Here is a 27,595-nt window from a genome sequence, read left to right on the forward strand (position 1 = left end):
GGCACCCAATGCAAAGTGAAAGTAATTTTACACCACCACCACCGGGGCCATTTCACACATTCCCACCACTACCCATCTCCAAAACAGAAACACTAAACTGCTACCATGTTTACTGCTGTTTTTCACAATAAAGTACTTTAGGACTCTTTAATGTAAACAGACAACCTTGATTAATTTTCAAAATAATGATACAAATGTAGCATTCTTCTTGGGATGGAAAATTTGCTTGGAAGTTACTTCATTCTTTTTCTCTTTTTCAAAAGTGCATCTCGTAGTGCCAGCTGGAACGTAAGAAAAATTATTTAAATGTGGGAATCTTGGGTACCCCGTTAATCTAATTTGGTTATACAGCAGTGCACCAGAATGGAATCACTAAATCAACACATCATCCTGAGGGAAGTGTGTGTTTTAGGTGTGTGACAGATGCTATTCCACGAATTCCCAAGCACTGTTCTTTGATTCCTAGAAATTTTTTAAGACCCCTGGCTTTTGAATTTTAACAATATAGATACGTGGTTTTATTTGTTTGCTTTGAAGAATTTTGGGGGGTGGAACTGGCCTGACTTTCTATCTATATGTTCAAATTTTTTGGATTTTATGATTTTTAAGTTATTGCTTCCTTGCCTTTATTCATATCCGGGTCTTGGTATGTCTTTGTAGACAGGCAGAATAGCTAAGGGTAGACACTTAAGGTAGAAAAATTAAGTTCACTTTAACCTAATTTGCATGGCTGAGGAGGTATTTCTCCGACTCATCCATGTCTTAATTTCTCATCGGTCAAATCTAAAATCACAGTACCTCTTCATATTGTTGGATACTGATTAAGTTAGTTAAAAAATGGAAAGCTTTAGAATAGTCAAGGCACAGGGTAAGAACTGTATGTTAGAGAATGATGTTATAACCCAAGCTTCCATAGCTTTAATTCTGCTCATTAAACTTTGTGATAAACATGTCAGTTCCCTGCCCCTCCAGCTGCCAGCATTTGAACACAGGGACCTGCGTCTTCTCCTTCCTCTTCCTTTACCTTCCTTAAGGCCGCACTGCAAGCTCCTCCTCCCTCTGCCATACGCTTTACCTTCCTTTTCTAGCCTCATCTTTTTACGTATTCTTCTTTTTAAAATTAAGATTATTTATTTACTTATTTAGCAGAGAAAGAGGAAGAGAGAGAGAGCGAGCGAGCACACACACACAAGCAGGGGGAAGGGCAGGCAGAGGGAGAGAGAGAAGCAGGCTCCCCCAGGAGCAGGGAGCCCAATGCTAGGCTCAATCCCAGGACCCTGGGATCATGACCTGAGCCAAAGGCAGACACTTAACTGACTGAGCCACCCAGATGCCCGACCTTTTCTCATATTCTGTGAGTGTACTCCAAAAATGTATAACAAGACCTCATGCGGGGCGCCTGGGTGGCTCAGTGGGTTAAAGCCTCTGCTTTCGGCTCAGGTCATAACCCTGGGATCAAGCCCTACGTCAGGCTCTCCACTTGGCGGGGAGCCTGCTTCCTCCTCTCTCTCTCTCTGCCTACTTGTGATCTCTGTCAAATAAATAAATTTTAAAAATCTTAAAAAAATAAAAAGACCTCATGTACACTTGTCAAGCCATGGAAGACATTTTTATTTAAGACAACAAAATATCATGGAAGAGTCAAAGGGGTATGAAATGTGACTTTTCCAGAGGGTGCTTCGGGTGTATGAAATAATAGAAAATATACACTGGTCTCTAGCCCTGGTTCCTGGCACTGAGCTCCTAAAACTGGTAATTTCCTAAGTGATAAGGGCATCTCCTGTTAATATTGGTCTTTGACCCTGTCCCTGACACAAGGCTCCTGAAACCCTTGTAAATTCCACACGGTAAGAGCACTAGGAGCATCTTTTCTACTGAGGCAACCAGATGGGTTCCTGGAAATGGGCTGGTCGAAGAAAGACCTTCGAATTTTTGGCCCCGTCCACCCTGAACACACATGATTTTCCAGAGAGGGGAAAGAGGCTGGAAATGGAACTAATAATTGATTCTGCCTAAGTGATGAGGCCTTCAAAAAATCCCTCTAGCGGTGTCTGGGTGGCTGGGTTGTTAAGCATCTGCCTTCGGCTTGGGTCATGATCCCAGCGTCCTGGGATGGGGCCCCACATCAGGCTCTCTGTGCGGCGGGAAACCTGTTTCTCCCTGTCCCGCTCCCCCTGCTTGTGTTCCCTCTCTCGCTGTGTCTCTCTCTGTCAAATAAATTAAAAAAAAAAAAATCCCTTTAGTGTGAGGCTCTGAGAGCTTCTAGGTTAGTGAACACATCTGCACTGGGAGGGCGACGTATCCCACGTCTGTCCACAGGGACAGAAGGTTCTGCATTCAGGACCCTCCCAGACCTTGCCGTCTGTTTCTCTTCACCTGGCTGTTCATCTGTGTCCTTTACTAAACTGGTAAACTTAAGTAACCACTGCTCTGAGTCCCCTAAGCAGCTGGAGCAAATTAATCAAACCGAAAGAGTGGGTAACTGGTCAGAAACACAGGTTATCACCTGGGCTTGCGACTGCTTTCTGAAGTGTGTGTGTGTCCGTGCGTGCGTGCGTGTGTTTTCGGGAGGGGAGCTGGGGAAGGCGGCAGGTGCAGTCTCATGACAGTGGCTTGTGGGATCAATGAATCTGTGGGGTCTGACACCGCCTCCAGGAAAACAACGTCAGCACCGCATTGCAGGACACCTTGCCAGTATTATAGAAAACTGCTCGCGTAGGGACAGAACATTCACACGCTGGGTGACCATAAATGTCAGACGTGTAATGTGTGAGGAGCAAAAGATAGACACAAAAGGTAGACTGAACTGGGTTCTTCTATTTTAGATCACGCATCCGTTTGGGGGATGCTCTGAAGTTGCATGGCTGATCCCGCAGCCACCAGTTACATGCGGCGCTTGGACACTGGAAATATGGTTAGTCCAGGCGGAGATGTGCCACAAGGGTAAAACATACTGGCTTTCAGTTAGTTCAAAAACAAGAGGGTACAGTATCTAATGACTTTTATACTGATCATATATTGAAATGATACTATTTTGGATATATTAGCTTAAATAAGATTATTACGAAAATTAATTTCACCTCTTTCTTTTTATTTTTTTATTTTAAAATTATTCATGCAGTTTGTATAGAATTTCTATTGGGAAGGGCTGGTCTAGAGGGAAGAAGCAAGTAAGAGAAAATCAGGAACCCAGAGTCAAATTTTATAATGAAGAGACCTTGAAGAAAATATGGGGCAGGGATCCATAAACAGAAATTCTCCTCTCAAGGCTCTAAATGACAAAGAAACTGGAGAACAAAGGAAAGACATTCTTGAACCAACAGGTCCGATGTCCCGTGAACTCTAACTTCTAAATAAAAAATCCTTTCACCTCATGACTCAAGAGGTGCTGGCCAGGAACGAAGCTAGGATTCCAGACCATGCCAGAAAAAATCCTGCTGAAACAACAGAGGAGGAGGGAGTCGGGGAACACCCTCGGTCACAAAAACTTCGTAATAAAGGAAGGAACAACCCATGCTAAAACTCAGTGGTTACCCTTCTTCAACCCTAGCGTCCTACAAAGGTCTGCTGCAGGACAAGTTAACAGCCTGAATCAATTCAACTATGAACTTAAATTGAATTGGCAAAGTTCAGATGTTTATTTATTAAGATTTGTTTGCTTAGAGAGAGGGAGAGTGCGAGCAGGAGGAAGGCGCAGAGAGAAGAGAATCCAAGCCGACTTCCTGCTGAGCGCGTGAGCTCAATCTCGCGACCTTGAGATCCAGAGTCAGAGGCCTGACTGACTGAGCCCCCCGGTACCGCACAACTCAGGTATTTAAAATCCGAAAGGGTACCCTGCTTTACATCTCAATTTTAACAACCTCTCTTCAAAATGCTGTCACTGTATTATTTACATGATGTTGCTGGACATAGTTTAGAACCAGGAAAATGAAGTAAGCAGATAGATTTTATTTTTTAAGTATTTTATTTATTTGACAGACAGAGCCCAAGCAGGAGAAGCAGCAGAAGGAGAGGGACAAGCAGGCTCCCCACTGAGCAGGGAGCCAGACACAGGGCTTGATCCTAGGATACTGGGATCATGACCTGGGCCAAAGGCAGACACTTAACCGGCTGAGCCACCCAGGAGCCCCAGGTAGATTTTAAATGGCACCTTAATTTAGTTAATACTCTCTTGGTGCCCCCTCAGATGGAACACTGCCCTGGAAATCGGGCCATTAACTTTCTGGCCTGGCAGGCTCATCCTTGGCTAGCAATCTAGTTTTCCTGGTTTGCTCCTGACTTGGTTTCCTGGCGATCCTTCAGAATACATTTAGAAATGCTCTGGTACCTTCCCCGTGGAGAAAGGTAAGAAAACATGAATCTGTTTTATTATTCTAATGAATTACTAAATAAGCCAGCCAGCTGGGCAGCATAGGACTACACAGCAAAGCCTGTATATAGAAACCTGTAAACATAAAAGCTTTGCAAAAGGGCACATAAGGAAGGATCGTATTGTATTTCACAGATGCAGGGTCGAGACTGTTAGCATAGGGCTGACCTTACAGACCGTCTAGCCTCCACTCCTTTGATTATAGAGGAAGGAAATGGACGCCCCTTTGGTCACACAGGTGAACTCAACCCAGTCAGGTGTAGGATTTGCATGTCCTGACCACTTCCCCCCTCTCCGTGCTCTCCAATAATGCTCCCCATTAATCCTAAGACACACGTAACACAGGGTCCTAAAGGCACAACTGCCTCAAGAGTACAGACGTCTTAAAACGACAACAGCGCTCTCACCAATCAAGCCTCACTGAACTCACCTGCTTTTCTCGGAAGGAACGCTTGTTTTTTGACCGGACGTTATGGCTGTATCGCATCATCATAAAATTCTTCTGTTTCTTCTTCTCTTTATTTGTGGAACTGGAAAATGGGTTCATTTTGGTTTTCTTCCTCACAAATTCCTTTCGGTCTGTCTTTCCGGCCTATTAGCACACACACAAGAACACTTCGAGGATCAGCTCCCCCACAGACACGTCTCCGCTACGCCAGGCGCTCTACTGATGCCAAGGACAAAAGGAGGCTGGAACTCTGTCCTTGTTCCCCAGTAACTCGCTCCAGGGGAGAAATGACCATGGTACACTGAAATGGGGCAAGGGAGCTCAGTGGCAGAAAAGGGCATAATTCAGCCAGTCAGATCAGAGGAGCTTCCTAGGAAGGAATGAGCTGTTTTCGGCCGGCCGAAGGCATGCACGGCGGGAGAGAGGGGGCGGTGGAGACTTTCAGGAAGCGCGGACAGAAAATGAGAAGGTGGAGAAGGAAGAACATGGGTTTTTAAACTCATCTGAACAGGTTCCAGTACCAACGGAATGCAGAGGGTGATGTGGAACCAGTATGGGATGGTGCGAAAAAAAAAAAAGGTGTAGAAACCGGAGCTGGTGAGACAGGAGGTTGGAGGCTGGAGATGTGCAACCAGATACGGCCACAGCACGTGCCAGAGGCTTTTCTTTATCGACTATAAACATCCCCCTGCTTTCCCAATAGCTTGGATAAATGCACTGAGCCGCCCAGATACCAGCACAGGGGTAGGGCCTTTCTGTATTCTACATCTTGTTTTGGATTGGCGGTTTCCTGGCTATTTGTCAAAACTCATCTAACAGAACCAACGCCTGTGCATTTTCTTCTATGCTATTTATACCTTTATTTAAAATATCAGAATAAAATACTGCTCCTTTTAGTTCATTCTTCACCTTATTTGCTTTTTGTTTGAAGAACCAGGGGCTGAAATGGTACTTCACTTACCATGGCCGTTGCTAGCCGTGTCTCCTTGTCAGACTTCGGTTTCTTATGAAGGCGTTCAATGTCCCGAAGAGAAAGCAGCTCGCCCCTGCGGTGAAGGACAAGTACTGTCTGAAACCAGGGCGGAGGCCCTTCTCCTGATCCGCGCCACCACAGGAGCGGACAGGAGCAGCCCCGGGATGGGTCGTTTTACCTGGACTCCTCATCACTATCAATTTCAACGTATTTCCTCTTTTGGGCCTTCCCCGGGGCAGCATCGAGTTCCTTCCTCATTTGGGCCATGCGGATTTTCTGGAAGTCTTCCTGAGTTAACACGCGGCTCGTGCTAACGGCTGCCGCTTTGGCTTTGCGCTCGTCCACGGGCATGCTGTTGAGCTTCTGGGACTTGGAAAGCACACGAGAGAGGTTTAAAGAGCGACCAGCTCAAGTGAGAGCTAAGCGCTTCCCATGGCCCCGCCCAGCACAAATTAGGTCTTAAGAAACATCGGAGTGAGGCGCTGTATGAGGACATTCCAGGACTTACTATTTCTTGCTGTTCTTCGTCAGAAGAGTGCAGCACATCAACCCACTCGCCATCGGCATCCGCCTCCTCACTGAGACTGGTACTTTCCCATCCATCTGCGTGACACACAAGACATTGTCAGTGCTGTCCCTTCACGCTGTACTCACTGTAAGTCTAAATAAATTCAGCAAAAGCAAGGTTAAAGCCAATGGAGCTCGACTGACCAAGGATTGGACAATGTTTATTGCTAAATAAACCACATCAATTTAACTAATTTATAGAACGGGAAATAAGCACTGACCATGTATCTACCATACGCTAAAACCTTAGAATCACTTTTTTTTTTTTTTTAACTCTCATGACTCAAAAGAAGAGTAAGAGACCCTGTAAGTTAAGATATCCACCCAAGCCACACTGCTAGAAAATGTGGCCGTTCGGTGAAATCATAAAAATCATGTCTGAATCTAGAGCCAATGTTCTTTCCACCAAAACAGCAAGCGGACACTTCTCTTGGCCACACAGCAAGGGTCTGACAACTTGTCTAAGAGCATTTATACATGTTTTTAGAAACTTGTTAGAAACAGTCATTCAGAGAACGGAAGTGGAAGATTCTGGATGCCGAAGGACCGTGTAGATACCTCAATAAGGAGGAATTAGTTCTTACTGGAGTCACAGCACAGTAAGCTTTCGAAATCACAGATGCTTGCAATTTTTCAGTTATTCCCCACAAGGAAGTGGTTCATCTTTCTGGTATGGCATACACACAACCACGCCAGCAGAGGCCTCAGCTCTAGCTCTAGTCTGGTCGCCTGCTACATTCCACCCTGTATCCTACACTCTAATGGTTTCTTTTTTTCTTTTTTTAAAAAAGATTTTATTTATTTATTTGACAGAGAGAGAGAGATCACAAGTAGGCAGAAAGGCAGGCAGAGAGAGAGGAGGAAGCAGGCTCCCCACTGAGCAGAGAGCCAGATGCGGGACTTGATCCCAGGACCCTGAGATCATGACCTGAGCTGAAGGCAAAGGCTTAACCCAATGAGCCACCCAGGTGCCCCCACTGTAACAGTTTCTTATATCCTTCAGGGCTTTGCTCAGTTTGCCTGGAAAATCTCCACTATTCTACCATTCCACACTTATTAGTCAAGATATAGCTCATGGGTCAGCATCTTTGAGTTTTGTTTTGTTTTTTTTTTTTAAAGATTTTATTTATTTGTCCGAGTGAGCACAGGCAGACAGAGTGGCAGCAGAGGCAGACGGAGAAGCAGGCTCCCGCTGAGCAAGGAGCCCAATGCGGGACTCGATCCCAGGACACTGGGATCATGACCTGAGCCACCCAGGCGTCCCGAGGTTTTTTTTTTTAAATGTCTTTATTTGAGATAGCACGCAGGCCACTCGAGCAGGTGTGGAGGCAGAGAGGGATTCAAGGAGGCTCCCCAGTCCGTGGGGACACGGGGCTCAATGCCAGGACCCTGAGATCATGACCTGAGCTAAAACCAAGAGTCAGATGCTTAACTCACTGACACACCCAGATGCCCCTCTTTGAGACCTACTTTGAACTTCTGGGGTAGACCTGACTTCTCTCTTGCCCTTAGGCCGCATTTCAATCATAAATGCTGGTAACACACTTTACTGCTGAGCTATTTAAGAAAGGTCTTCAAGGAAAGGACACCATTCATCTTTACACTGACAGTGGCTAGCTCACGGGTAAGGCTTTACAAAGTTTTGCTGATACAATTCATGAATTAATATGAAGAAGACAGGACTCTAGTAACCAAGGAATAAAGGCTAATCCTGGAAATCAGAACGGAGTCTTCTCAAGCATTCAATAACGTCCAACAAGTGTTCTTCAACAAGGGGACTGCTTATTGGGGGGTTGCTCAGGACTAATCCTCATCGTTTTTTCTAGGCAACAAAAAACTAATATTTTTCCCGAGTGCCCCGCATGCTCTACCTAAGGGGCAGCCGTCCTGAGGGCGTGACCTCTACACTACAGTGCAAGTTCCCTAAGAGCAGGAACCACGTTCATTTTGATCCCCGGTGCCTGTTAACAGTGCTTGGCACACAGTCCTTGCTCAGGAAGTATCTGTTCAATGAATGTTCAGTCAGCATAAAGATTTCAAGGTCGATACTGTATAGGAGTGATTTTATCTCCAATAATGGTGAAATGAAAACAAACCTTCATCGTTTTCAGCATCCTCGTCTTTTTCAACTTCTAGAACTTCTGCTCCTGGAATGTAATCTTTAGCATCCAATTCTCCATATTCGTGCACTCTCGCTTCTAGGGAGGCCTCCGTAGGCTTCCCCTAAAGGAAAGAACATTGTTTTGAAGATTTATTTATTTGAGAGAGAGACAGAGTGCGCACGTGTGCTCGTGCTCGTGGGGGTAGAGGCAGCGGCAGACAACGTCGAGCAGATTCCCTGAGGAGCACGGAGCCCAAGCATGAGCATCAAGAGGTTCATGCTAACCGACGGAGCCCTCCGTCACCTTCTCCACCCCCTAAAATAAGGGTTTGTTTCTTTGTTTTTTAAATAAGGTTTTTAATAAGGTTCTTTCATGAAAAGGATTCTTAGGGCACCTGGGAAGCTCCGTCAGTGAGGCACACACTCTAGATCCCAGCTCAGATACAGAACTTAGGGTCGGGAGTTTAAGCCTCCAAAAGAAAGGACTCTCTAAGATGATGAATGTAGAAGGGAGAATCATGAACAATGGAAGTAATCAAACGACAGAAAACAGTCGACTTATGCCTTGGGGCAAAGTAAATCCCTCAGCCAGGACTCTGCTCCTACTTCCTTGCTCTCCTCTGATATGATCCGGACACTGGCAGTGAGCGGAGAACAACTATCCAATTCTCAAGTCTTGAGATCGCCAGCTCTCTTTCTGTTCCAAGCACACACTTCTCTTCCTTCCCGCTTCCCAAGAGGTTCTACCTGGCTGGGAAACAGCCTGTTCAATACTGGCATCAGTTACTGACCTTTCTCTGGAATTCTCATCTGTTAATGATGTCACAAGCTTTCAAGAGGAAACAGCCTGATGGGTCTGTAAGACTCCGTTGGCATTAAAGAGCGTGTGCCGACTACAGAACAGTTAAAGCGACAAGATTTAATTCAATTGTGTTCTGAGAATAAAATTACCAGTACTTATAGTGGAAGCTTCAAAAACACTAAAACTCACACTGTAGGAAGCTGGTCTCACCTTCTTAGACTGCGACCTTTGATCAACATGCATGTCTCACTCACCCGGAACTTCTTCTGCAACATCTTAGGATTCAGTGTCCGGAAGAGCTGAATCAAAGTTCTAGCAGACATCATCACATCTGTAAAATAACACCTTTAATTAGGAACTCCAGAGCAAAGAGTCTATTGATAAAAAAAGAGTCACTTGATATTCTTTGATCTACGGAGAAAAACAGGCATCTTACTCTTATCTCTGTGTGTTTTATACTGAGCCAGGTCTTGGAGAAGTTCTTCAGTCATGGCTAGAGGACATCGAGCTGTTATCTCTTTTATAGCATTGATTCTAGAAAAGGAAAATGAATTTAAAAAGCCCAAACATCAATCTCAGATGGTTTAATCTAAGGTTTTCTAAAAAGACTAAATCAAAAGGTATAAACTGGGGACTTCCAGGATCAGCTGTCCATTAAAAACATATCCTCTGCCTCCAGGGACATTCGACATACCCTACTGTCATGACCTCCCCAGAGTTCTTGTCGGTGACAAAATTGTTGGCCACAGTCGCGAGCACTGACTGAATGATCTGAATTGGGAATAAGAGAAAAGAGGTGAGTGCTGATACAATGCCTCTTCTACTCAAACAGGTGAGAACGAAGGGACAATAGACCGTTCACGTAAAACTCTTCCGTCCTCAGTCTGGGAGCTGGAAGGACTCAAGACGGAGAAAGACAGATAAAAATACTTTGGGCAGCAGTCTTCCCGGCTATCCTCAGATTAAATTCTGCTCTCTTTTAGTATTATTTTTTAAGTTGGATTTAAACAATTGCTTTGACTCAGGACAACCCAATGATTTTGCTTTATTTTATTCTATTTTATTTATTTTTAAGTAGGCCCTACACTCAGCATGGAGCCCAAAACAGGGCTTGAACTCATGACCCTGAGATCAAGACCTGAGTTTCCTGAGATCAAGAGTTGGATGTTTAACCAACTGAGCCACCTAGGTGCCCCTCTATGCTATTTTAATCAAAGAAAGGAATTATCCGCATTGAAAAATAATGACTATAAATAAGTTTACTGATACTCTTTTTTAATTTATTGATATTCTTGACTTCTCTGACAAAAGATTTAGCAATTAAAGTCAGAATTCTCAACTTTTCTAAAATGAACTTTACTTTTCTATAGGAAAAAATTTTTTCAGTTTCTCTAACTAAACTTGTATGTCCATCTCTTTAAGAGTTAGTGTCTCTTCTCATTTTTTTTTTAATTTTTTTTTTAAATTTATTTATTTGTCATAGAGAGAGAAGCGAGAGCGAGCACAGGCAGACAGAGTGGCAGGCAGAGAGGCAGAGGGAGAAGCAGGCTCCCCGCCAAGCAAGGAGCCCGATGTGGGACTCGATCCCAGGACGCTGGGATCATGACCTGAGCTGAAGGCAGCGGCTTAACCAACTGAGCCACCCAGGCGCCCTCTCTTCTCATTTTGAAGAAAAACCGGCCCAGTGAGAAAAGCCACCATGATACAGTTGGTAGTGGCACTGCTAGGAGACAGAAATAAGGGGTAGAGTTCTCACCTCGGGGGGTACTAAGTGATGCGATGCTTGGGCAGCATACAGAAGGATCTTTGTTACTTCTAAAAATGTAAGAGAGCAGAAAGATCACAGTCGGTTTACTGCTCTGCCTCTCAGGACTATCATTAAACACGGCAAGCACGTTCTCGCCTTAGGCGCTACTGCTGCTTAACTCCGCCCGGAGCCTCTAGCCCCAGAGCCCTGCATGGCGCACATCTCACTTCCCTCAGGTCCCTGCTCAGTCGCTGCCTTTTCAAAATGCCTTTCCTGATACATCTAACCTAGAACTTGCCCCAGCACTCTGTATTGTCTTTATTCTTCCCTTTTCCTCAAAATACTTTTCTCCATGTAGACATTTTATGCACAGCACTCTCCGGATCTCCCTCCAGACGAAAGCTCTACGGAGGTGAGGACATCCTTTATGTTGTCTGTGGAATTCTTAGCGACTAACTCAGGGTCCAGCCTAGAAATCACTGAATAAATAACTAAAAACACAAATATATACGCATGCTCTCCCTTCAAAGGGGCAGCGTATATTAGGAACAAGCCCTCCGACAAAAGGAAGAAGTGAGGTGAATCCCAATTTGCCATTTATTTGCCGAGGGACCCTGGTCTTTTTATTTCTGCACCTCACAGGACTGAAGCGAGATCTGATATGATTATGTAAAGCACTTAGCACAGCACCTGGCTCCTGTTAGATAAATAATAAATGCTGGCTTCCTTTCTACCTTGGTTCAAGGTCAAAGGCAAAAGCAACCATCTCTTCTTTCCTGCCCTTATGTTGTTTTGAACTGAGAATACATGTGAGGACAATGATAATGTAACAGAAAATTCTCATATCTATTACAGTTACAGTAGGTCAGATTGCTTGTTTAGAACTTTCTACCTGTTTAAAATATTACAAAAAGACTTGCTTTGAGAATCCAGTCTTTTGTCTTCTAAAAATAACTGTTTCTTAAAGTTGATAAGCAGAATAATTAACCCATGACAGACTGGGGTAAAGAAAACAAAAGGGTTTCCCTCCCCTCTTCTTAAACAGAACACACTTTACTCTTCACTCTTGCCTTTAATAATTCCAAAACAAAAGGCATGGGTAGTTCTTCCAACCCTTATTCAGCAAAGGAATGTGGCAAGTGGGAAGCTTACCTCTTTGGTGGGGCTGCAGAAACCTTTGCAGAAACGGGTAGAAATTGAAGAGAAAAAGCTGTGGAAAGAAGCATAATATTTAATACTTATGTAATTGATGCTCTAGAGGTTTATTTTTCCCTAACGCAATTTTCTCACCACGCTCAACTAACTAGGGATCATTATTTATTTTTGTTTTTTCTCAGTAAGTATTCATGATCCACTGTACTGTGTTACCCAAGGAAAGGGAGGGCATGCTCCTGCCATCCTCATTATGTCAAGGAAGAAGTATATGCACAATCAACTAGGAGGAAAAAAGGCAACCAAAAGGTAACATTCTTCTACTTTTAAAATCGGTGTGGCTGCAGAACTAACTTTCTTAAGTCTTCAAAGATAAAGAGGATTATAGGAAGGAACAGCAATGATATTAAGGCCCCAAAGCAAGGGATAAAATAGTAACTCGAGCCTGAATAGTACCTGGTATAATTTAATCACCCAAACCCCCACGGTTCTCATTTTATTACTGGATACCAGTCCAATCACACTGCAGGAAGCTTGCTATTTAGCTCAACAATACTCTGAGCTCTGTATTTTACGGAGAAGAGACTAGCAATCTGGAGTCTAGCTAAATAAAGGTGACAGAGTCTAGTTACTAAAGCAACTGTAGTTTACAAACGGTAGTTGACATACAGTATCGTATTAGTTTCAGGAGCCCAGCATTGTGATTTGACATTACCATACATTACAAAATGTTCACCAAAGCAGCTGTCATCTTTAACTACAAGGAGAGGAACTTTGGACATGGCCTTGTCTTAGCAAAGTTCACCGTGTCAGAATAAATTGGTTTTTTTCTATTTAGCCCCAAAGCAAAACCAGAACCAGACCAGTAATAAGGAAGATGTAGATTCAGTATAAAGATGGATGCTCAACTGTAGTCAGTTGTGAAACTCTAATATCACTTCTATCAAACCATGCTTAAATTACACATCACTTCTGCTTTCCTATGAAGCTCAAATTCAGGCCTGACATGAAATTTCTGCACAAATATAACATAAATTCATCTGGTAATCCTGCTGTAGGACTAGAGCCCGTGGAGAAAAGGCATTTTGTTCATTAGATGTTAAGGTTTTCTTAGAAAAAGGGAACAAGTGCTTTCATTCACATGTACTTTAATTTTTAACTGAATACATGTTGACACTGCTAGATTTTCAATAAATAAGGCTGTTTTACTTTTCTTCTTTGAATAAACTTTTTGAAGGGGGTGCCTGGCTGGCTCAGTTGCAAGAGTGTGCAACTCCTGATCTAAGGTCATGAGTTCAAGCCCCATGTTAGGTGTGATTACATAAAAATAAATAAATTAATATATACATACATACATACATTTTAAGAGCTTTAAAAAATAAACTTTTTTGTTTATAAAAAATAAAAAATTAAAAAATAAATAAATAAATAAACTTTTTTTTCTTTTTTAAACTTTCGGAAGAAGGGAACACATTCAATGATGTACACAGCAGCAAATCTCAAGAGTGAAATGATAGGGAACAACCTCAATGCCATTTCTTCACGGCCTAACTTTCTAGAAATCTCATTTTCTACAACAGCAGTTGGTCTGTATGTGTGAAGTTTCCATATGTACGTACTATACAGATATACATATATATGTATATAAAATACCACCAAGGAGCTCCTACAATTTAATTCAACATGAAATAAATGACCAGAGAATTCAGGTTTGCGAACACTGAAAATCTCCCACCAGAGTGGTCTGGAAGTCAGAAAAGCTATAAAGGGATAAAGAAACTGCAGAATGGAGTAATAGTTGATAAAAATACATGGGTTATGATGGCTCAGAAAAACGTACATGTCGATCAAATAAAGTAGAAAATCAGAACATAAAATAGTCTGTCCATAAAAATATATGTAGAATTTAAGATCCATATTTACTGATAAGAAAACAAAGTGATAAAAATTGCTATTTTCGGAGTGGAAGATTTTATTCTTCTCTAAATTGTATGGGTTTAAATGGTTTTGAGGGATAAAATTAAGCCGCTGCTCTACCTTAGTGGCTTTCCTTTCACCAGGAATAATTCTATTTCTAATATTCTCACCAAAATGAGAAACATAACATAATTCGAACCTCGTGAATTCCCACCAATCTGGAGATGAGGTTCATGAGCATCATTTTCACCTCAAACCTCTCCGTAGAGCTCTCTAGCTGCTTTAGCAGTTTTTCTGCAAAATCTGGAAAGCAGAAGATCAGAGAAATACACTGTGAGTCCACGGTCTGCACAGCATTATCTGACAGGTATAGAGAGAGGCAGTCGTTAGATCAGTGACTGTGGTAGTGAGTGTGTCATTGAGTGTGACTGCACCTGAAACCACTCTGCTGAACCAGGACGGTCACCAACAGCAGCAATAAAGCAGCAATAAAGAAGGTGAAAAGATTCACACACAGGTGAATGGACTTTCACTGGTGCCCAAAGTTAAGTCTGAAGGATCCCCAAGGTTCTGAGCATCCACATCTTGACTGTTTGATAAGAGCCCCACTTAACAGTTCTCAGAACCTTGCTTCCCAAAGTGGGGTCCACAGACCACCGGCAGCTGGTCTACCTGGTAGCTTGTTAGAGATACAGTATCTCAGGCCCCACCCTAGACCTACTAAATCAGAATCTGCCCCGATAAGAGATTATCAAGTTTTCATTTAGTCAAGCACAATGTCCTACCACTACTGTTCGTTAAAGACATAAAGAACTCTTCTTCCTCATTCTTATTTTGCTGTGCACTGGAAATTACAACTTTAGAACATAATTCCCCAGGCTACAACCAACTAGTAAACAACAACTACTGTTTATTAAGTGCCAGGGAGCTTATATTCCTTGGTAACAGCCAGAGAAAAAGCCAGAAAGGAACCTGGCAAGTCATAATTATAATACCTTGGGGATCATGAATCAAATGAATAGCTGAAAAGTTAAACACTTCTGGTTTCTTCTTCTTTTTTTGTTTCTGAAATAAAATGAGAAGAAAAACATTTACATTATACCACACTATTGCAGAAGGGGAACCTACAACAAATTTCTTTCAAAAACTTTCTTTCCACTAGAACTAAAGGTGGTTTTTGTCTTTTTCCATTAAACCTTGGAAATGTTCCAGCAAATAGCACCCGTGAGACTTACAAGAATTTAGAAATATAAACATTTAAAGACAAAGAAGGGCTAAATTAATGAGGTTTAAGACTAACCATTGCAAAATACAAAATGTATTTCATTGGTATACTCTTCTGAGAAGATGAATCCAGCAAAAACACTCTATTATAGGCCATCTTGATCACAAGTGAAAAGTGAGTTTAATCAAATTTATTCAAGTCACAGACTCTGCTAGAGCTGAAAACATTTCAACATCTAAAAAACTAGTACTTAAAAATTCATCACACATTTCTAAGTTTTTCAAAAATTCTATTTATTTCAGATTCATAAAAGCTTTTGCTAAAAACCCCATATTCTACAGTCTAATGATTCCTACCTCATTTGCCAGGTACAAGTCTCACCTTGAGTACTTTCATAGCCTTTTCCAACCTTTTCTTGTGTTTGGAGCTTTTCTTCCCTGTGGCATATTGCACTAGCAAGTCTCTTGCTGTTGGTCCTTCATCCTGAAGAAGAAACTACTTTGTAAACAAGGAAAATCTGCATAGAAGCAAACAGTAAGGCTTTCAGAGACTTCTCTGCATTTATACTCTGCAACTGCTATCAAAAATGAGCCCGACTTAAAATTCAATAAAAAAGATTTGCCTATGTGTACAAACAGGTACATATAAAGACTGTCACTGCAGCACTGATTTTTGTTTTTATATTCTGCTTTTAATTCTTATGCAAGTATAAAATACAACTTCGCTTTTATTTGAAAAAGGAAACTGGAAACACTATCATTAGGAAAATGCTTAAGCTATAAAACATTCATATTCTGGAATATATGGAGGTTAAAAGAAGGAGGTAGATCTGTATGTACTAAATGCATTGGTGTATCTATACATACAACACAACGAAAGCAGGTTGCAGACTAATGCACATATTATTTATGTATATTTCAAAGATCTAATATACATAGAACACATACACATAAATGCATGGGAAATAAAATGGTTATCTGTGAAGATGAAACAGGGAAGTGGGAATAAGACAGGATCAAGAAAATTTTTACCTATAGTATCTCTAATTTTTTTACAATAAGAATATATTATTCACACATTATTTAATAACAAAATGAATTAAAAGAGATTATTACATTGTCTTGTACTGTTACCACAATGCTAATATGAGAAAGGATATTTTTTCTTAAAAATTTTTGATTTTACCAAAAAATATTTTTTAATAAAGAAAATTTCATGACATATATCTTCATTTTGCCTTTTAAAAAGATGCCACGATATTATTCCTCTCCTTCTCTAAACACTCTATGATACTGATATCATCTCAGAAAATACACTGGCAGCAATTTTCATTCTAAGTTTATATAATGAGTTAGAGGTATAGCTTTTGAACTAAGAACAAGGCTAAATGAATACAATTAGTTCTTTACCCAATCTTAGTGAATGTAAGTGACAAATTCTAAATAGAATAAAATCTCAGCATGGCAGAACACAATAAAAGATAAAGGTAATATGTAAGTGTCTTTCTAACTTGAGCAGTCATGGATTTTACAATCTGTACTGGGAGCAACAATGAAATCTGATAGACTACGGTCAAGTTCAGAAGCATCTACGGTTGAACGTATAACCTCAGATTCTGAGTCGCTGTCCTGTTTCTCCTCTTCATCTTTCCCAAGGAAAAATGTCAAAGCAGCAACTAATATCTAAAAACCAATCAGAATGAAGTCAATTACTCACCCCAGCTTACAACAAAGAATAAATACTTCTGTTTATGCATTATTCTCGCACAGAACTAGGATCTGCAGGAGCAAAATCAGACTGATGGGATTTGGGCCTATTTTTCTCAATTAAAACACAAATGTTGTTATAACATTATTTGTCCCAAAAGTATATATATAATTTTAAAGATATATTTAGATAAGAACAGCCAGGCTCTATGCAGTTACCCTTTAAGAAGACTACCAGGAATTTCTACATCTCTGCCCCTACCCCAAAAAGTGACATTGTAGCCTTTCTAACAAAAAGTCAAACATATTCTTAAATTTCTTTCAGCTGTGCCCAGGCCCAAAAGAACAGTCAAGAATTATAGAAGAAAACAAACACTAAGGCTATAGTTTACTACAAAGCATTTAAAAAACTCTTAACTTCATTTGCCTCCTCTAAAGCACAGATGACCCAGGGAGGCAGCCTCAACACAAAGGGAGCAGCACGACCAAACGCGAACTGCGAGCCCATTCTGCCTCCCATGCCCGTCTCCTTGCTACTCACGGCCTTCACACAGCTCTGCGGACGCTCACCTTGGTGACCTTGGAGAAACATGCAGTTGTGATCACATTGACTGTTTTGGCATCATTCCTGGGGGAGACAGATGAGTGTTTTCCAAGTAAATTTTCATTCTCTTGCATTTCAAAGCATTGACAATGGCACAAAACAGACAATATATATTCCTGCATGTTAGACTCCACAGTTTAAAAAGTTGTGGGTTGGGGCACCTGGGTGACTCAGTGGGTTAAAGCCCCTGCCTTCAGCTCAGGTCATGATCCCAGGGTTCTGGGATCGAGCCCTGCATCAGGCTCTCTGCTTAGTGGGAGCCTGCTTCCTCCTCTCTCTCTCTGCCTGCCTCTCTGCCTACTTGTGATCTCTGTCTGCCAAATAAATAAATAAAATCTTCAAAAAATAATAATAAAATAAAAATTAAAAAATAAAGTTGTAGGTTGCAAAAAATAAATAGTAATAGGAAAAAAAAAGTCATGGATTGCTAAATTGTCCACCATAGGTAAACATTTAATTAAACTTTAGCCCAGTTTTATGTCAGAAAATTTTGGCCATTTAGTATGGGTTGTTTTGAAGAATTTTTAATGACACAGGAACATAGTCAAGGTAAGAGAAACAAAAAAATGAATAAAAACTTAATAGTACTGCAAAATCCAACCGTACCTAAAAATTCGTATGTTAAAGGGGGCGTCTGGGTGGCTCAACTGGCTAAGAGGCCGGCTCTTGATTTCAGCAGGTCATGACCTCAGGGTCTTGGAATCTAGCCCCATGTGGGGCTCTACATTCAACAGGAGTCCGCTTGAGGATTTCTTCCCCTCTCCTCTGCCCCTCCCCCTGCTTGTGTGTGCATACGCTCTCTCTTTATACAATAAGTAAATCTTTTATTTTTTGAAGACTTTATTTATTTGACAGAGAGAGACAAAGCGAGAGAGGAAACACAAACCAGGGGAGTAGGAGAGGGAGAAGCAGGCTTTCCGCCTAGTAGGGAGCCCGATGCTGGGCTCGATCCAACGACCTTGGGATCATGACCGGAGCTGCCATTTAATGACTGAGCCACCCAGGAGCCCCATAGATAAATAAATCTTAAAAAAAAAGATTACATTAAGGAAAGATCACATTAAAGAAAAGAATAGGAGAAAATATCATGAACTATTAACAGTGATCACCTCTGGGTGGTAAAACTATCAAAAAAAAATTTAATAACCTTTCTAGCTTCTCCTAATTTTTTGTTGCAATGAATATTACTTTTATAGTAAAAAAGACAGGAATTGGGAGCAATGTACCAATAAACCGAAGTTTGCAGAGCCTGATACTTTACATACATGGGATTAATGAACTTGAAAATCCTCAGACTGGCAGAGTAGAATGAGCACAGATTTCGCAGTCTGCCATCTGGGTTTGAAGTTCAGCTCTGCCCTTGCCTAACTACTAAGTTTACACTCCATGAACTTTAGTTTTGTCACCTATAAAATGGGGATAATGCCAGATAAGCTGCATTATGTTATTCTAAAGGTTGAAAAAATCATATGCGGCGTAGGCGGCTCAAGAAATGGTGGCCGATGTTATTAGTTATTTGGATTGCTGTTTTTAAAAAATTTCCAACTTAATCTGTGACAGAGATCAAGAAAAATATTTGTCTATGTACTTTGTAGTAATTATAAAGGAAAGAGAGTCTGTCTCCTTCTCAAGAAACACATATACGTTACCAGATGTTTCTTCTGTAGAGCTCAATCATCACATCCAAAGATATCTTAGCTGCAGTTGCATTGCTGTCTCTTAGCATGGTATACATGAAGTTTTGCAACACCTTAAGAAAAAGAGGAGAAAGAAGACTTAATATATTAACACTGTATTATATGTATAATATGTACAATGTATAGCACATCTAACCTGTACACTGCTGGTGCATACTGCGAACATGGGAAACAAAAGGTACTTACTATGTTCACCTTATTGTTCTTGTGTTTTGCATTGATATTCTTGATATCGGTGACGATATGTGTGTATAAAGTCTAAGGAAAGGAAACAAAAACATACACATTTAACTAACATTTCTAACGTTGCTCAGTTTGCAGAAAAGTACAAGTGCATGGGAGAATTTAATCTGACCGACTTTCCATGATATAAGCACCATAAACAAAACACAAAGAAGCAGCAAAAATGCAAAAGGGAAGTTGCCCTTAAAAGGTTGAGCAAGGAGTTACCATATAACCCAACAATTCCAAGAAAAATGAAATATATTTTCACACAAACATTCACAGCAGCATTACCCGTAATAGCCCAAAACTGGAAACAACCCAACTGTCCACTAACTGATGAAAAGACAAACCAAGTGTGGTCCACCTATATGACGGAGTATTACCTGGCAACGAAAAGGAAGGGCGTACTGACACATTCCACAACACGGATGAACTCTGAAAGCAAGACGCTAAGTGAAAGAAGCCAGACACAAATACCACATGCTGGGTGATTCCATTTATATGAAACACCCAGGACAGACTGATCTATAGAGACCAAAAGTAGATTAGTGGTTACCCAGGCCTGAGAAAGATGGGATGTGGGGAGTGAATGCTAATGGGAATGGGTTTCTTTTTGAGGGGGATAAAAATTCTCCAAAATTGACTGTAGTGATGGCTGCAAACTCTATGAATATACTAAAAACAACTGAACTGTACATTTCCAATAGATGAATCATATGTGAATTATATCACAATAAAGTTATTTTTATAAAGGAAAATTGCTCCATTTACTTAGCCCCTAACCGGTATACCAATCCACAGGTGCCCAAAATATGCTCCCATAGACAACTTTTATCTCACAATTAGGCCCAGAAATATAATTGCTAAAATCAAATGGTAGCAGTCTCTAATACTTGGAAAAAAAGTTTTTTAACAAATGCAAACTTAAATTTTTCTTTCTTCAATTTCTTTCACAAACCTTCAGCCCTAGTATTACTTATACAAGCAAATACAAGTCACAGGGAAATCTTAATAACAAAAGAAGTGTTTGGGCGATGGGGTGTTAGAGTTAGTGGTGTCCAGTCCATGCTCTGATTTAGCTCGCTGGTGAAGTACAGATGAAAAAGGCACGGGTTCCGGAGCCATACTGCCCAGGTTTATATTTGTGCCTCCCCACTAACATGGCCCATGACTCTGGGCATCTTATTCTACCTCCTCGTGCCTCAGCCTTTTCATTTGTAAAATAACAGTAATAATAAACCCGATCTCATGTTGCGAGTAAACAAATATTTAAAAAGCTTTGAATGGTAGCTGGGAAAAACGAAGCACTCAATAAATGTTAGCTATTAGTACCACATTGTATACACACAAGCACGGATTTTTTCCTATTAAAATTATTCTTAACTGCATCCAACAACATGAAGTATTAAGAATTCAATCTATAAGTTTTAGGGGCGCCTGGGTGGCTCAGTGGGTTAAAGCCTCTGCCTTCGACTTGGGTCATGCTCAGGGTCCTGGGATCGAGCCCCACATCAGGCTCTCTGCTCAGCGGGGAGCCTACTTCCCACCCCGCCGCCGCCTGCCTCTCTGCCTACTTGTGATCTCTGTGTGTCAAATAAATATATAAATAAATCTTTAAAAAAAGAAAAAAAATTCAATCTCTAAGTTTTAACGTCACTGTAAGGAAAAATGAAAATATAAGGGGAGAATAAAGCAATTTTGCTACTCACCTTTCGCAGAAGCTTATCATGGCAACGCAGAAGTTCAAAGAAGAGTTCCAGCAAACTCGATGGGTTGATGAGATTCTTATTTCTCAGCAAGATCAAAGCTTTGCAAAATGTCTAAGGAAGGAAAAGAAAACATACCATGTGATGATGAAAAAGATGAGAAAAGGGAGCATGTATGTCCCAAAAGAGCATGCACCCTTCTACCAGTTAAATACTATTCTGGGCATTAGAACAGAACAGCTTCTGCCCTCACGGACCTTCCACTGGGAGCGGGCAGAAGAGCAGACAGAGGAGCGAGGAAGCACATAAACAGGTGTTTCTCAGACAGTGACATGTGCCACGAAGAACGGTAGGATCACTGATACGCAGTGACCGTGGAGGGGCTGCTTTACACATGGAGGTCAAGGAAGTGTCAAGATAGAGGACAAACCCAGGGTGCCTGGGTGGCTCAGTTGTTTAGGTGTCTGCCTTCGGCTCAAGTCATGATCTCAGAGTCCTGGAATCAAGTGCCACATTGGGCTCCCTGTTCAGCGGGGAGATCTGCTGCTCCCTCTCCCTCTGACTCTTCCCTGCTTGTGCTCTGTCTCAGATAAACAAATAAAATCTTAAAAAAAAAAAAAATGACAACCCCCTAGCGACCCATGAATGCACAAAGATAAGAAGGATGGGGTAACAAGAACAGAATAAATGGGAATCATCAGTCTGAATTTGTCACCTTCCAAGACAGTCCTTGGACGTACTGTTGGCACCAAGAATCAGCCAACAGCACTTACAGCCTCCCGCTTACCACCAACCTTCACAAGTACCCTTATGGCCCAGGTTGGCTTCTACTACTGTTCTGCATGAATGGAACAAGTAATCCTTGGAGAGTAGTTGATTCCAAGTCTTGTTGCAGGAAAAGCAGTAAAAAAGGTTTTAGAATGATTTCTGCCAGAATGTAAGGATGATTTCAAAAATAAAAGGGGCTTATGGGCACCTGGGTGGCTCAGTGGGTTAAGCCTCTGCCTTCGGCTCAGATCATGATCCTGGGGTCCTGGGATTGAGCCCCCACATTGGGCTCTCTGCTAAGTGGGAAGCCTGCTTCCCCCCCTCTCTCTGCCTACTTGTGATATCTCTCTCTCTCTGTGTCAAATAAATAAATAAAGTATTTTTTTTAAAAAAGAGCTTAGTCAAAAGGACTGAAAATCTCCCACTGGCCAGGTGATAATAATTTGAACAAAAAAATAAATAACACTTAAAAAAAGAAATGAATACAAGGGGCATCTTTGGTTAATGCTGGTTAAGTGTCTGACTCTTGGTTTCAGCTCAGGTCATGATCTCAGGGTCAGGAGATCAAGCCCTACGGTGGGCTCCAAGCTCAGCATCGAGTCTGCCTGGAGTCTCTCCTTCCCTTTCCCTCTGTCTCTCCCCTCTGTACTCTGCTCGGCACCACAAAATACATGGGTATTTTGTTTCTTCCATTAAGAAACGAAGTCTGTTCTATCTGTGTAAGTAGGAAAAAGTGAACAAAACCTTGGGAATAATTCAAAAGTCCTGGGAAAATAACCAAACACTAGGCAGAAAGTCCAGCAACTGTAAAGGACCGGTGGTCATCACAATCACCAATTAGAAAGAGGAGACACCAGTTTGTTTTAGGGACGCCCAGGTGGCTCAGTCAGTTACGTGTCTGCTCAGGTCTGGATCCCGGGGTCCTGGGATGGAGCACCGAATCAGGTTCCCTGCTCAGCGGGGAGCCTGCTTTCCCTCTCCACCCGCCTGCTATTCCCCCTGCTTGTGCTCGCTCTGTGTGTCAAATAAATAAACAAATAAATAAATAAAATCTTAAAAAAAATGGAGGATCCACCAGCTTTTTTAAACGAATCCTTTAAAGAAGAATGCTAATTACACAGACTCAATCCCTTGTTTCCAAGGAAAGGAAATCTCCATAAATTATTTTTTAAAAACCCATTAATCACGATAAAGAACTATAAAGAAACACACACATTTACTTATTTAACAATGCCTGCAGACTGGTTTGGTTGGGTACTATGAGACACACAAAACTTAAAGGGAACCTAATTCCTTGGGAAGATAGTAAGTCTCATACTCAAAATCCCAATCTGTATGACCTATAGGGACTTGAAGTTTTATGACTTAAGTAGACGTCCTTTGACTAACAGTCTGAAGTCTCTTCAGCTGTGCTGCCAGGTCCCACATCCCAACTGAAAGTCATTCAGTTGACAACCTAGACCTTGAAACTCTGGCTTGTCTGATGGTATCTCTTCTTTCAGGCCTAATCAAATTAATAAAATCCTAAAGAAGTATAAAAACAGTAGAATTATAAAAACTCTGGGAAAATGTAAGAGAAAGAAACAAAACTGAATCTACAGAGGTAGTATAAGTTTTGGTGTAAGATATTAACATGTTTTTAATCATAATATTTGTGTCAGTTCTACCTACTGCAGGGGTGTCTGAAAAGCAGAGGTATGAAATCTGAAAATGCCTTAGGCTGGGTTCCCAAGAAGCAGAGGCCGATTCAGTACAGTGATTTGTCGAGGGTGGGCTCTTCTAGAAGAGAAGTAAAGGAAGCAGGGTAGGGCAGACCAAAGAAAAGCTGAGCAAGGATACGTCCTGGGCTGGAGATCAGCTCTAGGCCAGTCACACAGAAGCCTTGGAGCACAAACTGTAACACAAAGTTGGACCCACACTGAGAGAAGAGGCTGGGCTTTTGTACCTCTGGGATAGCCAGATACCCGCGACAGACTGAGAGGGCAACCACCCAGATGCTGGGGCTGTCACTTAGCCGGAGACAAGGCACCGGAGAAAGGACAGCTGTTCACCCCAGGCGAGGGAGGCGGGAGCACGGGGCTGGTAAAGGGGATCTCAGCCAGGACTGAATATCAACCACTAAAGCGACGATATTTAAATGCTCAAGCTGGCCAGTTAATGAGGAGATTTACAAAAATCAAGCATTATAGGAGTACTCCTAATCAATTCTGGTTTGGCACTGCCCAATTCGAACTGAATTTTATTCAAACTCTTAAAATTTATTTATTTATTTGTTTGTTTATTTATTTATATTTTTAAGATTTATTTATATACTTATTTGACACACAGAGATCACAAGTAGGTAGAGAGGCAGGCAGAGAGAGAGGGGGAAGCAGGCTCCCTGCAGAGCAGAGAGCCCAATGCGGGGCTCGATCCCAGGACCCTGGGATCGTGACCTGTGCGGAAGGCAGAGGCTTTAACCCACTGAGCCACCCTGGCACCCCCAAACTCTTAAAATTTAAAAATAAATGAATTCATAAAGACTGTAAAAACTGTAAATTATAATTAGGTTCTCAATGCATAAGAGATTTGAGTGACTAGAAGGAAACACGTATTCAAAGGAACATCCCGGCAGGTTAGCATGCTGGACGAATAGAAAGATCGGAGAGCGAGGAGTGTAGCAAAAAAGGAGATGAGCTCAAAACTATGGCAGGCGCCCCTGGCCGGCTCAGTTGGTAGAGCATCCAACTCTTGATCTCAGGGTTGTGAGTTCGGACCCCACACCGGGTACAGAGATTACTTAAAAATAAAATCTTGGGACGCCTGGGCGACTCAGTCAGTTAAGCCGCTGCCTGTGGCTCACATCATGATCCCAGGGTCCTGGGATTGAGTCCTGCATCGGGCTCTCTGCTCAGCAGGGAGCCTGCTTCTCTCTCCGCCTCTGCCTGCTTGTGCGCGCACTCTCTCTCTCTGATAAATAAATAAATAAAATCTTTAAAAATTTTATTTATTAAAAATAAAATCTTGGGGCACCTGGGTGGCTCAGTGGGTTAAAACCTCTGCCTTTGGCTCAGGTCATGATCTCAGGGTCCTGGGATCGAGTCCCGCATCAGGCTCTCTGCTCAGCAGGGAGCCTGCTTCCTCCTCTCTCTCTGCCTGCCTCTCTGTCTACTTGTGATCTCTCTGTCAAATAAATACATAAAATCTTAAAAGAAAAAAAAAACCCAAAACAAACAAACAAACAAACAAAATCAAAACATTGGCAAGAAGCAGATCATATAGGGACTTACAGGCCATGTTAGTAATTTTGAGTTTTATTCTAAGTATAGATGAGAAGCCAAGAAAGATTTTAAGGAACAGGTGATACATTCTGATTTACATTTTAAGAAGATGTTTAGCTGAGGCTGTCCTCATTTAAACACATATTATTTGCACATGTAAACACAGCACAACAGATCAATCCAAATACTAGACCTACCATTCGAAGATCTGGATCCAAGACCGTGTGATTGTAGGAGAGAAGATCTTTCAACTCTTGAGGAAAATTACTTAAATGTTCTGGATAGCAGTGACCAATCTGTAACAAAGCAAAGTTTCTTCTGAAGTTTCTTTCTCTCCTATAATTCATATGCACATACACATGACGCTCTGCAAAAGGAGAGTAAAAGGCTATTTCACAGAAGTAGACAGTTTCAAATCATTTTTCTATTCTACATGCCAATTTCCTGACTTCTTTCATATTTCTTCTAATCTTAGTAAAACATGTGTGACCGGAATTAGAATCTGCTTTTATGATTAATTTGACAAAAAAAACCAAACAGCCTCAAAGTTTTGCTTTGGTTGGTTCTGTGAAATGCTCCAGCAAAATCTTCTAATTCAGCTTAGGGAGAAAATAAAATTTGCAAAAAGGGAAACTTAAAAAAAAATTTTTAAATTAAATTTCCATTTCTAACTGGAATAACGTTGGGTATTACTGGAAAAATAGTCTGCAAACTGTATAAAACAACTGGTCTATGTTTTACTCAGAAATCCTCTTACCTGTGCCATAAACATCACCAGCTCTGCCAGTTCTTTGCTGGGTTTATTTGGTTGTAATTTGAAAATCTCCACATTGGATTTGTAGTGATTATACTGCTGTAGAAACTGTAGGAAAATAAAATTTCAGTTGGTCATCTTCTCTTATATGGCTTTCCCAGTAAAGAATGAGAAATTACTTAGTAGACATGTCTGACAGTGGCATGGAGAAAAAGGTATGGCAAAAGACTGAAGGAACATTTTTTCCTTACCGGCCTTCTTCAAAGTAAGTGTTGAAACATGTGAGCACATCATAGGTAATCTAAAGACCCTTTCCTTTATCATTAGAAACGTAGGTGATGTGGTGTAAAGCACATTAAGGCAAGAATCAAAAACTCATATTCAATATGTAGAACACTCCCAGCAGCAGAAAAATATAAGTCAGAATAAGTAAATTATATTGCAACTATATAAAATTCTCCAGTCAAAATCCCCATCTTCCTTCAAATAATGATTAGGATTTTATCCTGGAGTTCTAGATAGGATGTGTCAACAGCAAAAGCAATACACAAAAATAATAACAGCTTCCACTTAATTCAACACTTGCTATATGCCAAGTCATTATGTACATTATCTCATTTAATTATATTTAATTCTAACAACCCAGCAATCTAATGTTGGAACTCACCAGGCCTCCGTTTCATGCCCTATATCTACTCTCCAGCCCCAGAGCACAGGTTTAAATTGTGTGAGTGTATGAGAGACACTGTGAGAATGAGTATTTTTTTTTAAAGATTTATTTATTTTTAGAAAGAGACAGAGATGGGGCCCCTGGGTGGCTCAGTGGGTTAAAGCCTCTGCCTTCGGCTCAGGTCATGATTTCAGGGTCCTGGGATTGAGCCCCACATCGGGCTCTCTGCTCAGCAGGCAGTCTGCTTCCCCCTCTCTCTGCCTGCCTCTCTGCCTACTTGTGATCTCTCTATCTCTCTGTCAAATAAATAAATATTTATTTAAAAAAAAGAGAGAGAGAGAGAGAAAAGGAAGAGACAGAGGGCATGAGTGGGCAGAGTGGCGAGGGAGAGACTCTTCAAGCAGACTCCCTGCTGAGACAGGAGCCCATGACAAAGCTCTATCCCAGGACCCCAAGATCATGACCTGAGCCAAAATCAAGAGTCAGGTGCTAACTGAGCCACGCAGGCACCCTGAGAATGACTACTTGTATTAGCAGCCCTAACGGGCCCAGTGCACTCTGCATTCATGATCTCCAATTGCCTGGCATCTGTGTTAATAGACATCTTGAACTAGCATGGTCAAAAAACAAAACTCTTGATTTCCCCCAACAAAACTCTTAGGCCTCCACCTTTCTCCGAGACCAGGAGTCAAGAAAAAGACCTACAGCCCCTACAAGCTTCAGATACGACCCTGCTCTCCTGACCCCGCACCACCACAGCCCGGAGTGAGGAGGGGCCCCAGACGTCCGTGTGCTCCCGGCAAGATCCTTATCTCGCTTCTTCCCCCTCTAGCCACAGTCCAGCCGCCACTACGTGCCTCGAGATAGTTAAGAACGGGTATCATCACGCCCCTTAACGTTCATC

The 27,595-nt window shown here is 41.6% G+C and overlaps 1 protein-coding gene across 2 annotated transcripts in view; it reads right to left on the minus strand.

Moving 5' to 3' along the window:
* Positions 1-27,595, minus strand: part of SDAD1 (SDA1 domain containing 1) — a 28,531-nt gene continuing 936 nt past the window's right edge. Inside the window, exons 2-22 of one of the 2 annotated variants that reach the window (XM_032334607.1) lie at positions 26,025-26,129; positions 25,465-25,563; positions 21,243-21,353; positions 19,495-19,566; positions 19,261-19,361; positions 17,578-17,635; positions 16,909-16,983; positions 15,683-15,784; positions 15,072-15,141; positions 14,276-14,379; positions 12,160-12,217; positions 11,017-11,075; positions 9,955-10,031; positions 9,697-9,794; positions 9,515-9,591; positions 8,454-8,580; positions 6,299-6,393; positions 5,969-6,159; positions 5,779-5,863; positions 4,800-4,961; positions 1-281 (exon numbers count right to left, since the gene is read on the minus strand). In XM_032334607.1, coding sequence (XP_032190498.1) covers positions 234-281; positions 4,800-4,961; positions 5,779-5,863; positions 5,969-6,159; positions 6,299-6,393; positions 8,454-8,580; positions 9,515-9,591; positions 9,697-9,794; positions 9,955-10,031; positions 11,017-11,075; positions 12,160-12,217; positions 14,276-14,379; positions 15,072-15,141; positions 15,683-15,784; positions 16,909-16,983; positions 17,578-17,635; positions 19,261-19,361; positions 19,495-19,566; positions 21,243-21,353; positions 25,465-25,563; positions 26,025-26,129 — 1,974 coding nt within the window. In that variant the 3' untranslated portion in view covers positions 1-233. Of the gene's footprint in view, positions 282-4,799; positions 4,962-5,778; positions 5,864-5,968; positions 6,160-6,298; positions 6,394-8,453; positions 8,581-9,514; positions 9,592-9,696; positions 9,795-9,954; positions 10,032-11,016; positions 11,076-12,159; positions 12,218-14,275; positions 14,380-15,071; positions 15,142-15,682; positions 15,785-16,908; positions 16,984-17,577; positions 17,636-19,260; positions 19,362-19,494; positions 19,567-21,242; positions 21,354-25,464; positions 25,635-26,024; positions 26,130-27,595 lie in introns of those variants that run through there. The other variant, XM_032334608.1, reaches the window with a different exon arrangement.

This window comes from Mustela erminea, chromosome 2 (assembly GCF_009829155.1).
Source record: "Mustela erminea isolate mMusErm1 chromosome 2, mMusErm1.Pri, whole genome shotgun sequence".
NCBI classification, from domain to species: domain Eukaryota; kingdom Metazoa; phylum Chordata; class Mammalia; order Carnivora; family Mustelidae; genus Mustela; species Mustela erminea.